At 43.6% G+C, this 14834-nt stretch overlaps 1 protein-coding gene across 1 annotated transcript; it reads right to left on the bottom strand.

Moving 5' to 3' along the window:
* Window positions 1–1168: 1168 nt before the first annotated feature.
* Window positions 1169–8723, bottom strand: LOC107077023 (pro-glucagon-like). Its single transcript, XM_069187073.1, has 5 exons — window positions 5644–8723; window positions 4910–5016; window positions 4525–4633; window positions 2147–2302; window positions 1169–1351 (listed from the first exon to the last, which is right to left on the bottom strand). The coding sequence occupies exons 3-5, from the start codon at window positions 4623–4625 to the stop codon at window positions 1318–1320; spliced, it is 291 nt and encodes a 96-aa protein (XP_069043174.1). The 5' UTR covers window positions 4626–4633; window positions 4910–5016; window positions 5644–8723; the 3' UTR covers window positions 1169–1317.
* Window positions 8724–14834: the final 6111 nt, after the last annotated feature.

The raw sequence follows: 14834 nt of genomic DNA, 5'->3' as shown, positions 1-14834 counted from the left end.
GGTTTAAGGGTGTACCCACAGCCAGGCTGCAGGGTGTAGCCACAGTGGTTTAGCATCCATCATCCCATTGAGTGTGTGGAGCTGACAGCGACTGCCCTTAATCTCTGCTGGCTAGGTCAGACGGTGCCCGCCTCCCGGTTCAGGCACACCCCAGAGGGTGGCCACAGAAAGAAAAAGCAGCCTCTCGCAGGACCGCGGGAAGAGTGAGCCCATTCTCGTTTGGTAAGTGCAGCGGCCCTTTGTTTCATCTGGCTTGCAGCATTTCATACAGCAGGTTTTACAGCATTTGCTCTGTGTGGCTGTGAGGAAACACACACCTTTTGCTTGGTGCGGGTAAGAGCAGAGTGACATTGGAACCACTCTAGAGGCACGAGAGGAAGTTGCATTGTAGCTAGAGACAGGGCTGGTTTTCCCAGACCAAGCCGAACTGTGTAGCTCCGAGCACACTGGCCTGTGGGCACTCTCGTGTCCTCAGTGTTGACTCTGGGACCACTCCGGCCCTGTGGGCATTATCGTGTCCCCAGTGTTGACTCTGGGACCACACTGGCCTGTGGGCACTGTCGTGTCCCCAATGTTGACTCTGGGACCACACTGGCCTGTGGACACTGTCGTGTCCCCAGTGTTGACTCTGGGACCACACCAGGCCTGTGGGCATTATCGTGTCCCCAATGTTGACTCTGGGACCTCACCAGGCCTGTGGGCACTGTCGTGTCCCCAGTGTTGACTCTGGGACCTCACCAGGCCTGTGGGCACTGTCGTGTCCCCAGTGTTGACTCTGGGACCTCACCAGGCCTGTGGGCACTGTCGTGTCCCCAGTATTAACTCTGGGACCACACTGGGCTTGTGGGCACTGTCGTGTCCCCAGTGTTGACTCTGGGACCTCACCAGGCCTGTGGGCACTGTCGTGTCCCCAGTATTAACTCTGGGACCACACTGGGCTTGTGGGCACTGACGTGTCCCCAGTATTAACTCTGGGACCTCACCAGGCCTGTGGGCACTGTCGTGTCCCCAGTGTTGACTCTAGGACCACACTGGCCTGTGGGCACTGTCGTGTCCCCAGTGTTGACTCTGGGACCACACTGGGTTTGTGAGTGAAATGACAGTAGTGCTGCTCCAAGCACTTCTCTTTCAATTCAAAGTAGACACAGTCTTGGTGTGTGTATATGTGTATTTAATTGCTTGATTTTAATTTTTAAGCAGTAATTAGTGTAAATCCAGTACAAGGGCAGCTTTGTTATAATACAGGCTTCAGTCTATGTTTGGCACGGGGACGGCTGGCAGTGTTACCACGTGCTCGCTGCTGTGCAGGTTCCTGTGTTACTGCCATGTGTCCAGGGCCTGGACTGTGTACCTGCAGAACGAGTGAGGAAACAGCCAGTCAGCGTACAAAACTGCTAAAGCAGTATAACCGTTTTTCCTGAAAGAAAATCAAGAAACAATTTACTGGACATCTCACAGTTGTAGTTAAGCTCTCTCTCCATCATCACTTTTGGTGTTTGGCTTAGTCTCCATTATTGTGCGTTGTATTGTTCTTATGACTTCACTCTGCTTTCACCATTCAGTGCCACAATGAACTATTCTGAAGTGTGAAGGTCACAAATTCTGACCTTGTTGTGATCGAAATAGTATTGTCAACTGGGCTGACATTGTCTAGACCAGCAATTTATTTATTAAGGCTTATCAATGTTTCTTCCTGTGATGTGCTGAGGCCCCTCCCTCTCTGCTGGGGCGACTGGGGAGGGCACAGGACAAGACGGGTGAAACGCTGCACCTCTGACAGGACCAGGGGTAAGGGCAGCTGGGAGTGGCTTGTCCTTTGCTGGGGCAGCCCAGGAGGGAAGTGGTCAGAACAGAGCAGAACTGGTCTCATTTATCTTGCCCACCCGCACAGTGCTTGCTTTGACCAATCACTGCTCAAACCTTAAGGCACCCTTAAGAAACAGATGTATGTTAGCAATTGATGTGTCAGTAAACCTTATCTAAGGCGTGGAGAACCAATATTTGTGTGTGCTAGCCTACTGTATAGCGCTGAAGATTCTTTAATGTCATTGTTATTCTGAGTCCTTCTGTGCTAGTTGCAATTTGCTCTGGTGGCGGATTTTGCAAATGTGTGCCTGTTTGTGCATATCAAAAGCTCGACCTTCACCTTTGTCGTTTTGTGCCAGTTTGGAGCCAGTGCACAAAGTCCTTGGCTTTGATCCTGTCCAGGTACCTGGTGAAGTCGCTGGAGAAGGTTCCCTCTGAGTGCCTTTTGAAGTTGGAGACCACTTCCTGGTCCCTTTTGGTCTTGTAGGTGTGCCATCTGAAGACAGACATGCCTGTCAGAACTGGGGTTATGGGGTTAGATGTTCAGTGTTCGCATTGCATTCAGACACACTGTATGAGTACTAGTCTTGACAATCGTATCATAAAACATAAGATTACTTCTGACCGAAATGTGTGAAAGACCAATAGTTTAGCAGTTCAGTAGAGGCAAACCTACAAAACAGTCAATGACTTATGATCTACGGGTTCAGAGAGTAATGGAGTGTAATTACCAGTAACCAACAATAGATGGTGAACTTGGCTTTGGCATGAACAGTGTGCTTGTGTTTGAAGAAATTTCAGCACCTTTTTTGTAGTATACAGTATATTGAAATGGCTGAAGGTCAATCACTGAGTTCTGCACATCTTGTGAATGATCGAACGTTCAAAAGCACTATGACCCTTACTGTACTAGCCTGCTTGGGTGTTCTCAGAGTCAAAATATGCTAATTGAAACAGTTAATCAAATTAGCAATGTTATGAGGAGGGAATGCTATAGTAATATGTTTTATAAACTAGTCTGCAAGAAGTGAAGGCAGATTTCATCTGACCCAGCTCATTTCTTAAATGATCAAGAGTTTGTTTCCCTCAAGTCACCAATTTCAGTCTTTCCCTCAGTAAAAGAAAATATATTTTTCTAGTTTTGTTCCTACAGTACTACAGTAAGGCTGTTGAATTCTTAATGTTCATGGATTTTTCAGGTGTGTAGTGGGTAAGCAAAAAATGACACAACACAAACTGAAGAGAGTGCACAAACACAAAACGGCAACACAAACAAAAGAGAGTGCACAAATAAAATTGTGTTCAAAATGGAAATAGGTTCTCACAACAGTCATGACATCTGTTTTTGAGAAGACAGCGCTGAGTGCTTCATCAAGTCTGATAAAATATTTTTTCTACTAGGTTTGACTTGCCTGCATATTTGATTTAACACGTTTCCTGTTGGATGCAGACCAATGACATCTTTCCTGTTGCTTTTGGTCTCTGAAATGTATGAACTGGGAAAGTGTGGAAGTATTCCCTTGATCTAGCAGAAAAAAGAAAGGTTATAAAATACTTCTTTCATGCTATTTAGTGTCAGTAGTTAACGCTGCGGATTATACCACACCTGCACAACAAACTGAGATCGCTTTATTGATCCCTGTAGCCCCTTCAAGGTTTTAACGAAGAAGAAATCCTATGTATTTCCAGTAATATGGGCAAAAAGAATGGTTTTCACCAAGCTGCCCTCCACAAAATGGACAGAACATCCTACTGTCATGGTATTTTTTAAAGATTTTAGAAACTTCCCACAAACATCTCGTCAAGAACTCAACCCGTGCGCTCCACTCAGCGCTGCCCTCTCACCTGACAACAGATGCCGTGTCCATTGTGGGAAACTATTTCCATCTGTTGGTGCACTCTTTTTTTTGTGTGTCGCTGTTTTTTGTTGGCACACTCTTTTTTGTTTTTTTTGTGAACTCATTTTTGTTTATGTTTTGCCATTCTGGGACACCGTACTGTACGTATGTCCTGCATGTGTGTATACTAATGGCACAACCGTGAATGATTCTTAAGTGAACGAAATGAATAAAGTTCAGATTAATGACTCTAGAGACCTGTGATGGTCTGAAATCCCATCCAGGTTGTTTTCTGCCGTATATTTCCCGAAGCACTTCGGAGCTCTGTGACTCTCCCTAGGAATAAACAGCTCCCTGATGATGGATGGATAGCGCCTCTGTGACTTGGAACTATTTCCAGTGACAGCTATATTGGTGGTGCAGTCCACCAACAAATATTGCTTAAGCAGATTACCTTTTTAAAGTCATTTATGTTCAGGGTATGTTTAATGTCATTTAAGCATGAGCTGCTTTTAAACACGAGAGGCGTTTAAAACTCCACAGCAAGCAGCTCGATCCATTTCGGGTTTTTCAAGTTGCATGCTACGGCTTGTACTGATGAAGCAAAAAGTGATGAATATGGATTTAACACAGCATTTTTCTTTGTAAGCACAGACAAACTTTAACAAACTAGAAATATTATCCCTAAGGTCTGACTTCCACAACAGCCTGCAAAACCTGGAGGCTGACGTGCTTTCCTGAGCTGTGACAACAGTGTGGTAAACATGACAATGAGACAGATATTTGCTCCTGCATGGGTATTTTCAAGCTCTGAGTGTGACAATTAGCAGTGGTGCCAGTCTGATATCTGCCAGTAGCACGAGTGTGTGTCTGCAAGTACCTTGTCTCACTGGCTGAGTCCTCTACCAGGATCTCCCAGCTGGGCAAGGAGAGGAGCAGGACCAGCAGTCCCACTGCCACGCGGCTCTGCGCTCCTGTCATCTGTCCGTCTGAAAAACATGTGATTGCCAAGAAAACAGACCTGTTCATTAACTGGTCCACTCACTATAATCAATAAGCACAATTTCCTATCAGTTTAGTGTAATTACTGATCCCAGTGCCTGTCCTCTTTAAACAAAGTTGAGTGTTTTTCTCTCACATGAGAAAACATGCAATTGATGGGAAGGTATGGTATATTCTATTATCATGATTAAGAATAGAAATTAACAGTTTTGCCCTATATACTGTATATATTTACACATATTTACACTTCAGCATAATGTTACCTGTAGTACAGTATGTAGATCTTAGTCAGCACCTGTTCCTCTGCTACTGCACCAGTCTTCTTGTCTTACAGACTCTTTGCTTGTTGGTTTTGTGCCTGATTTGATTCCTGTCAAAAGGAAGGTCCTATTAATTTTCATATGATCCAGGATTGTCCCAGGACTGTGGAACAGGATTTTTTTTCCCTTTGTATTCTAACTGAAAGGTTGTGAGGTCTGTACATTTGTTGAGTCTTAAAAAGTTAAAACCACAGATTCTTGAATGAGTGAAGCGGCTTGTCTGGCAGGTGTATTTTTCTGCAGACTCAAAAAGTAGTAGAGAAGCAAAAACATTTTTGTGGTCACATTTTGCTGAAACTCACATTATACTTTAGCTGAGGTTCCAAATCGGTCACCAAATCAGAATAGCAGGCACTCCAGTCCTGGCAGCTCCTCGTTGATATGCCTGATGAGCCCGAGCTTTTAACCTGGTGTACTTTTCAGTGCTACAGATGCCTTTGTGTTTCCCTGTCAAATGAACTCAAGCTTTCAGAGAAACAAAATGCCTTGTTTCAAAATACTATCAACTTCACAAAAGGCACGTTTGTCTTTTATTCTCAAGTTTAATATTTATGCATGCTGAGCTGTTTGTAATAAACTGTTCACTGGATTTTTTTTATCAATGTGCTTTACAGTGATTTACAGTTTATTTGAAATTTCAGATAGTGATAAAATTAATTAAAAAGTAACGACCTTACCTTACGACTAGTCTCGGAGATCTTGCAGGATGCGCCCTTTTCTCCAGCGCAGTGCTGTTCCACGAAGACTTCACTAATTCACGCAGGTACTGCGTTACCCATACGATACGTCCCTGTGGCTGTAACCATACAGTATGACAGCAGCGCGAAAGACAGGTCTGTGTCTTTATTTCACGGCTGCCTCTTAATTTCAGATTTAGAACTGTCAGTCTTACCTCCTCTCCAAGTGGGGCTGTGCGGGTGATTGCATAGAGTTTTAACAAGGCCTGTCAGCCTTTAAAGGTGACCAACACCTGCCGACTGACAGGTAGGTCACCCCCTTTCCTTTGCAGCTCCGATTGAGTGTGGTGATTCACGCGTCTCATTATAGCCAGAGCAGTGGTTGCAACAGACAGGCTTCACGGTGACTGCGGGGCCAGTTACAGTGTTAGTCACCGCTAGTCAGAGGTTTTGAGTTTTCATTCTGTTTCCTCCACAACAGGAAGCTTAAACTTCATCTGGTGACTTTTTTATTTAAAACCCCTGCTGTTCTTCTGGAGCGTCATGCCTGGAGTGAGTGAACTTGCACTAGGGGGTGGTAAAGAGACACTGTGGTCGAACTAGAGTTTTCGCCTTGCTGGCAAAATAGTGCAGTAACACCATGTTTAAACTTGTTGGAAAATGGTCGGTGGGAGTAATGTAGTCTAAAAGAAGCAGTATACAACTTAAGCGTTTGAAATGAAAATAAAACATCCTGACATCAGTCACATATTTTGCAATTTGGCATCCATGTGAACTTGTAACTAGTATAGTCTGTATCTCAACACAAATCCAATAAATCTCTGCTCATTTCGAAACCGGGTGAGCTGCTTTTCACTTGGCATGGCAGTCTCCAAGGACTTCCCTCAGCAGCCCCTCAGACTGTGCAGGTGAACCTGAACACTCCTACCACAGCCTCTTCAACTCACGTCAGTCCTGCGGTTTATTACAGTCAACAAGTTTTCCATTTTCCCCAGCAGTTGAACAGTTAATCCTCTTCAGAGGAATCGGAGATGTACGTAATACTCACAAGTACTACGTCTAAAATTGTTGCAGGTAATAAATCATTCCTGAACCTGGACCACAATGAATTTTCACTCAATAGGCATCTAGTGATGATTCAATGATTGGTAACTACTGTTTCACCCTTAATGCCTTGTCAGAGTTTGAGCCGGTCGAAACCGTCTGAACTCTGAATCAGGGCTTCAAAGAGCAGGAAGGGTGGAATTTCAGTGAGCACTCCCAGAGAAGAGACTCACAGAGAAAGACTGGAATAGTGTCTTGCAGTATATAAGCACCTCTTACATTTTCAACACAAAAACACAAACCCAAGCCATAAAGGGTTAAAAAAAGGCTAGGTGGTTAACTTAAACTTTAAACACATAAAGTATGTAGTTTGATCTGCTTTACTGTGGAGATAAGGTTTTCTTTTTGTCAGAACTTTAGATAGTTAACACATCACAGTGCACATGATGTTTAAAGTTGTCTTATCATTAACTGGAAATCACATTCTTCTGCAATCAGTTACTCTTTCTGCACTCATTTCTTGGGAACTCTCATTATAATTATTGACTGTTCTGTTCTTCATTGAATGTAAGCTTCCCTGGGGGTGGAAGCAGATTTGACATTTTTTGGGGGGTTTCCATTAATGTTATTTCCATTGTGGTCATCTCCCTTTAGAGTCTGTCAGTTACTTCATTGGGAGAGTTCCCTTGACTTTTGTTGGCATTTTTATAGTAATTCATGTTTACACACAGAGCACAGACTCACAGTGTGCTCTTCTGTCTTTGAGATGTAATAGGCTGTGGGCCACTGTTCTGTGGTAATGCATACAGTAACTCTCTGAGCTTTTTATGCATTTTATTTCTGTAAATGAAGCTGTAAACTGGTTGATGTAAGGATTACATTTTGGACAGGTACAATTTTGTAAAGTAAAAGTGAAACTGGGGGTGATCTAGTACTCCTAGAGCTGTTTCTTATCTAGCTGTGTGTGCATGGCCCTCCATTAAGGACATCTTGGCTGTCCTTAAAAGCAAAAGAAACAGAAGTTGGTAAAAATGAGGTGCAATTCAAGTTTGAAAAGCTTAATCTAATTGTTCAGTCCAAATACATTTATCCAGTACCTTCCATGTAAGACACCATCTCTGAGTGCTTTAAAGTAAATGGGGAACAGATAAAGCAAAAACCGTTAAAGTGCAACAATAAACTAAGAAAATACAACATGCAATTAACAGTTCTTTTTTAGCATTAAAAGGATTCGGTCTAGGTGTTGATAAGTGACACATATGGAAGAGGGATTAAAATGTATATAAAAGTAGCTTTTAGGCTGTTAGCGGTCCGTAATCCTTATTTTCTTCAGTGCAGAGAGAGTGGAGAGCTGAGGGATGTTTCTGGTTAATGGAGTCTTATTCATCTAAAGCTCCCACCGTGCAGCCAGGCCGCTCATTAAAACTCCCACCTGCTCGCCCCGTGACGAGAGACGGGCAGTGGCTGCGACCAGGGGCCCATCGCCTGACACGGCCGGCTGTCCTGCTCCGGGCTCGTCAACTTAATTGCCCACAAAAACAAAACAAAAAAACAGGTAGACCCTGAGCCCATTGCTCCAAAGCACACGGCAGTGATGTCTATGCAATCCTGAGGTTCAGGGATGAAGAGGCTGACAGCACCAAGGCAGTCACTGCTTTCCTTCAAAAAGCCGGGCTGCAGCCGAGCTCCACGCTGTTTTTTCCCTTGTAGTTCATTTGCATTTAAGATTTGTTGAAGCTTGTTATCACCTTGGCTCAGACAGCTCCATGGACTGCGTTAGCCATAACGATACAGAATAGCCCAGGTTTAAGTTGTATGCTTTTACATTTGGGAATTTGTTTCACTGTGGTTACTTCATGAAACATATGTTACAGTGTGGCGTGCCACAACGCACTGTGGCACGGGTTGGGTTTGGTCTTCCTTAGTAAACAAGCCTTGTGTAATTTTATAAATTTGCCTTCTGTCACAAGCTCTCCAGGGTTTGCACTGGACAGAAATACAGGATTAACAGCCTGGCTTTCACAAAAGCATGTTTGCAGCAGGACTGACATCTCAGGTCAGTCCTCACTCACTGCAGGATTGTAAAGCCTTTTCTGTTACTTGATTGTACTTGCTTTTGCTCTAAATGGTATCTGATGTTTCCTGTTCTACCGGCACTCAAGTTCAAATTCAAAGAGCTTTATTGGCATGAATGATGAATTGCAGTGTTGCCAGAGCATATACAATTAACTTGACATTTAGAGTACAAACATAAAACATTAGTGTGAAACAGACTTACTGTCTGTTCCTCAGGCTGTGACAGGCGATCACACACTGGGCTGCAGCTCTTTTAAATTTCCTCCCCCAGTAGGATTGGAAGCTGTTTTGATTGTGGCAAGAATGGGGATTAGATTTATTTTGGAGAAGAATGTCTAATCCCAGAGTATTTCACACACTACAGCAGAAAGTGCATCTCTGTCTTTGCTTCTGTCAGTGGGAGCACAGCTTGTCCTCTCTGCCTTTCTGACAGTTAGGTCTGTCTGTGTCCAGTTTCTGTGTCCAGACCATGGTCACTAAGCCTGTCTTCTTTGGACAGCCATGTGTCTCTCTGTCCAGTTTGTGTCCAAGCTGTGGTCACTGAGCCTACACTTTGTCGTGGTCCTATTTATGTTTGCTGTCTCTTACTCTGGTCAGAAACTCAGCTAGCGTGTGTTGTGCTTTTAGGGTCTTGTAGCATTGAATGTGAAACTTTAATTAGCACTGGAAGTCTCCCTGGCTAAGGGTGTCTCCTAAGCAAATGAATATCAATCTTTAGCTCAGAGCCTGCCTGATTGACATGTCAGTTTTACAGATCCTGGTGCATGGATGTTTGTAGCTCTGGCTCCTGTTGGTTTTATTTGCAGAGATAAGGAAGGTGAGTTGGGTGGGGGAGGGGGGTGAGGCTGTCTTAGGGGGAGGGAGGCCTGGAGAGACAGGGTCAAGGCTCTGCTGAAGAGATAAGAACACAATTTTGTGATAGTGGGCAGAAGGGGGTGTCGGAGTAGGAGGGTATCTTCTGCAGTGCAGCAGTGATCCCAGGAACAGTCTGCTTTGAATACATGTAGCAATCAGTGTGCTGGGTGTTAATGCATAGCTGAGGGCTTCAGTCTGCACTTTAGGGGGAAAAAAGAGGTGTGGATTTGAGCGGTACAGAGTTTATCAGCCTGTAGCAGCAGCCAAGCTGCTCAGTGAAAGATTTAAAAAAATGTTGTTTGAACTGTGTGGATTTACAGTGACTTGTAAGGAATTGGTGCAGGGATGTTTCACTATTTGGATTTAGGAAAGAATTGCTTTTGTGCAAATAAAATAGTGTTGCTTCATGGCTAAGAATTTGTCAGACCTTATTCTGTCTTAGTGTCACAGTTTTGCACAGAGTGACAAATCAAAATGTGCAATTTTTCATGTGCATTTAATTATCTCCTACTGCCCCGAAGGTGTAGAAAACATTTAAAAATGCAACTTTCAATAAAATGAAGCAGATTGGTAGTTTACTCACTTGTGAGTTAAGCTTTGGTTGTTGTAAAGGCATATTTAAACTGATTTTTTTAATAAGTTGCAGCACGAATTAAAATAATTTATTTCCAAAATGCAAAATAATCCCCATCTATGAATTGGCTTAATCAATTCTGTTCTCCCCACTGAGAGCTGGTGTGTGGTGAGCGTTCTGGCGCACTATGGCTGCCATCACATCATCCAGGTGGGGCTGCACATTGTGCGGTGGTGGAGGGGATCCCCATTACCTGTAAAGCGCTTTGAGTGGAGTGTCCAGAAAAGTGCTAAGTGTAAACAATTATTATTATTAAAATAGGAAACCCCCTTTCCCTTTGTGCATCATGTTCAGATAGTTCATGGTGCACGAGGAGTGATGTGCATCATGTTCATGTTCAGACAGTTCATGGTGCACAAGGAGTGCTGCAGATCAAGGTCCTCTTCGTTCAGTGCACACATGCGACCCCTACGTGACCTTGGCTTCCCTCACTGGCTTCCAATAAAAACAGCCAATTACACCGAGACCCCCAGACACCAGCAGTGAGGCTCAAGTGTCCTTTCCAGAGTGGCTGGCTCTAAATCACTGCCTGCCTGATGAAGGACAGTGGATATGAGATCCGACTTCGGAGCTGGATCAGAGCTTCTCTGAGAAGTGTGCTTCTCCACAGCAAGACTGGCAGCAAGGGTTTCTTAGCTATTGCCAGAAAGATATCCTGATCAAATTTGAACACGTAGAATTATCAACAGTATTGTCCTGTTCTTTTTACCATGGTTTTTACTTGTCCATGGTTTTTACTTTACTTGTCCTTTGCAGTGGTTTACTGTGGTGTGGACGTGCCTTAGAAAAATCTGTTTCGATGTGTGAACGTGTTCCACAACTGCCACTTTCCAAAACCAGCTTTTAAAAAGAAAATGTATAGATCTAGTTAAGTTTAGCATAATATAGGCAATACAATTAGCCAATGGAGAGAGATAATCAGCAGATGATTTTTTCCAAATATGCTAATTTATATAAGATACGTGCTACCTGAATCTGAGGGTAAAGTATGTCTCTTCTGTTTACTCATCTAGAACCTCGTCAGCATGTAAAAACTAGCTTGCTGCTCTTAAGAGTTCTGTCATAACAAAGATACATCATACTTTGGTTTGTCTTTCAGGTTGCTAAGCTCCATTACATATTCATTGATTTTTAAGAAGATGTTTTAGAAACAAGATTATTAAGGATTTTAAACTAAATTTCCTGTAGTTAAAGTTGCTTAATTGATACTAAAAAATCTCATACCTTTACAACTGGAGTTATTTTATTATTTAATAACAAGTTCACATTACTTATAAGGAGCTGTCTTTGTACGGTGTGTCTTAGCATGTGTAGCCACGGTCCTTCAACTTTCATGTGGTCTTCATAGCTGGAGGCCAAATTTAACTTGGGTTCAAGTCAAACAAGATCTCTGTAGTTCTTCAGGCGGGAGACCCCTGGCCCCTAGTGTACACTAATGCAAAACTGGTCGTCACTGTTCCTGGACAACCTCAGCTCAGTAATTACAAAGCAGGTTTCAATAATAGACAAATATTTTCATTTATTTTGCACTTTTCATCTCAAAGGATCCAAAATCTTCCCAATTTTGCGGAACACACTTCACCCACAACTGAAGTGCAGCCCCTCCTGGATGACTTGCAGCAGAGGAAGGGAGGGGATCGGAAATACTGCACCAGGTGGATTAAGGGCGAACTGTAGGGAAGACAGACTGTACAGGACCAGAGTAGAATTTAGCCAGTATACTGGGATGAATGTCCAGAATTTCAGTGCCTTGAGATTATTGATGATAAAGTTATCAGGACCTTGGTTTAACGTCTCATTGAAAGATGCTTTTGACCAGTTAAGCCTCAAATCAAGGTTTTGACTCAAGAATGGTTTTTGGAATTCTACAGATATTACAGGGTTCTTAATTGGCATTGAATAAAGACATAACGTGACAGGTGACTTGTGTTATAACTAATTACAACTAATTAGTACATTGACGCAATTAGGACCACTAATTAGGTGAATGAACACCAGGAGATCCTGTGGCCCTGAGGAGAGAAGTCACTTCCCAGACGATGACTAAAAGAAAATTTGTGGCTTTCATGGACCCAGATTAACAACCCCAGTGCCTGGGAGATTTTTAATAAAAATACCTTGTGATAATTTTAGTAAGACTGACAAACATTCTAACATAAAGAAGCAAAAATTGGGTTTCCCCATCCTGGTCCTGGTGCCCTTAGTATCCATATGTTTTCAGTTGTGTAGAGTTGTTTATTAATTAACATCTTAATTAGACTTACAGTATTTGCTTAACTGATGCTTGTTACCATTATCACCTGCCAAAAAGCTGCAGGTTTTAAGTTATTTAAAGAGTTACCTTGAACATTCTCTTAGCAATTAAATAGCTGAGAACAAGGGGAATTGGAATTCCCCTCAGCAAAACCAGAGGTTCCACAGATTCCCGAGGAGATTCGGCAGTCAGAGAGGTGGGTATGTGGAACAGTGATGTTGAAACACCAGGGAGATGATACAGTTGGACCCTTGAGCCTCCTATCCTACCCTGCTCCAGCACGCCCAGCTGGAGAAATGGCTCCCAAAGCTGCATACTGTACGTCCATTTTCTAACTGCATCTTCCATTTCCTGCAAGCAAAGGGCACAAGACATGGTACAGCCTGGATGGGCTGCCAGTCCATCGTAGGGCATGTAGACACACATACACTCACACCACAGACCACAGACACCAGTTGGCATACCAGTCTGTTTTTGGACTGTGGAAGAAAACTGGAGCACCCAGAAGAAACCCACCGAAATATGGGGCAAACTTACAAACTCCACACACATAGCACCTCAGGTCCAGAATTGAACCCGGGCCTCAATGCTATGAGGAGCAACACTGACAACTGCTCCACCGTTCTTCCCCGTAAAGTTCCTTCCTTTTGTAAAGTCAAATTAGGCAAGTTTAGGCAGTTGCAATCAGTGGAGGTCATCTTGACTGAAAGTGTGTGCCAAAATTGAAGGATAATAAGTGAAAATACACTAAAATAACGCACGTTTGTTATTTTTGTCTTTGTAGGGACTTAATAATAATAATTGCTTACACTTATATAGCACTTTTCTGGACACTCCACTCAAAGCGCTTTACAGGTAATGGGGACTCCCTTCCACCACCACCAATGTGCAGCATCCACCTGGATGATGCGACGGCAGCCATAGTGCGCCAGAACGCTCACCACACATCAGCGATCAGTGGGGAGGAGAGCAGAGTAATGAAGCCAATTTATAGAGGGGGATTGTTAGGAGGTTTGATAAAGGCCGATGGGGAAATTTGGCCAGGATGCACCCTACTCTTTTCGAGAAACACCCTGGGATTTTTAATTACCACCTCGGTTTTACGTCTCATCCGAAGGACGGTGCCTGTTTACAGTATAGTGTCCCCGTCACTACACTGGGGCATTAGGACCCACATGAGCCACTGGGTGAGCGTCCCCTGCTGGCCCCACTAACACCTCTTCCAGCAGCAACCTTAGTTTTTCCCAGATGGTCTCCCATCCAGGTACTGACCAGGCTCACACCTGCTTAGCTTCAGTGGGTTACCAGTTGTGAGTTGGAGGGTGATATGGCTGCTATGACTATGGCTGCTATGACTTGGTTATTGACTCCCATTCAGTGTTCATTCTCCATTCTCTCCCCTGCTTAAGACTCCATTAGGGGTGGAAAACAAAAAGACCTAATCTGGACACTTTTGGATTCCAGCTGGTTTCACAAGATTCCTATTCATAGTGGGAACTCACCCCCACGTCATTTGCTGTCAGAAGCTGCTATATTTTGGGAACTATCTTCTCAAACTTTTATCTCCTCATGGATAGGTAAACTTGCCCACACACACAAGGCCCCGATTGGCCAGTAGGTGGCACTGTGACGTTATCTTTTCTCACCAGCGCTCTGGCCTCCCAGCATTTACAGAATTAATCAGCGGGCTTTATAAACACTTGTCACCGCTGAGCAGCACGTTCGCTCCATGATTTCATCGCTTTGTCAGAGCTGGAAGGCAAAGCAAATGTTTGAGGTGTAAACTTGCCTCAGAGTCTTGGCCACACACAGTGTCGAGAAAATCAATGTGTAAATAAAAAAAAAATACTTTTCTTGGCAGTTCGCATCTTTTTTTTTTGCCCCTGGTTTGACCATTATAAAGGGTGGCATAGCCCATTAAATTCCAGCTCAACCCTGCTGGTCGTACAAAATCTGGAGGGCCGGTAATTGATAGGCGTCCTCTGATGCCCTGCTATCCCTCCTCGGCACATCAGTAAAAACTAAACTGAGTTAAATAGTCAGTTAACTCAGATTGAATTTAAAACAATAAGATTGCACAGTAGTATTTCTTGTTTTCCTAACCTGCTGTTTACACTTCTTCCCCTGCAAGTAGTGGAGTGTACTGTATGTGCTTTGTGACTGCGGTCACACTTTGAGGCAGGAGAAATAAACTCGAGCTTCTCTTTTGGGTGTTGACGTCAACGTGGAAGAGGCTAGGTGAAGTGTTAGCTTGTGAGGAGTGGCTGTGTTTTTCTGTATGCAACTGTGATAATAGAGTGAAATAGCACTGGCCATGGAGGAGGAATT

This window comes from Lepisosteus oculatus, chromosome 1, assembly GCF_040954835.1.
Source record: "Lepisosteus oculatus isolate fLepOcu1 chromosome 1, fLepOcu1.hap2, whole genome shotgun sequence".
In the NCBI taxonomy this organism is placed as follows: Eukaryota; Metazoa; Chordata; class Actinopteri; order Semionotiformes; family Lepisosteidae; genus Lepisosteus; species Lepisosteus oculatus.
This window is presented reverse-complemented; position numbering and strand designations above follow the sequence as displayed.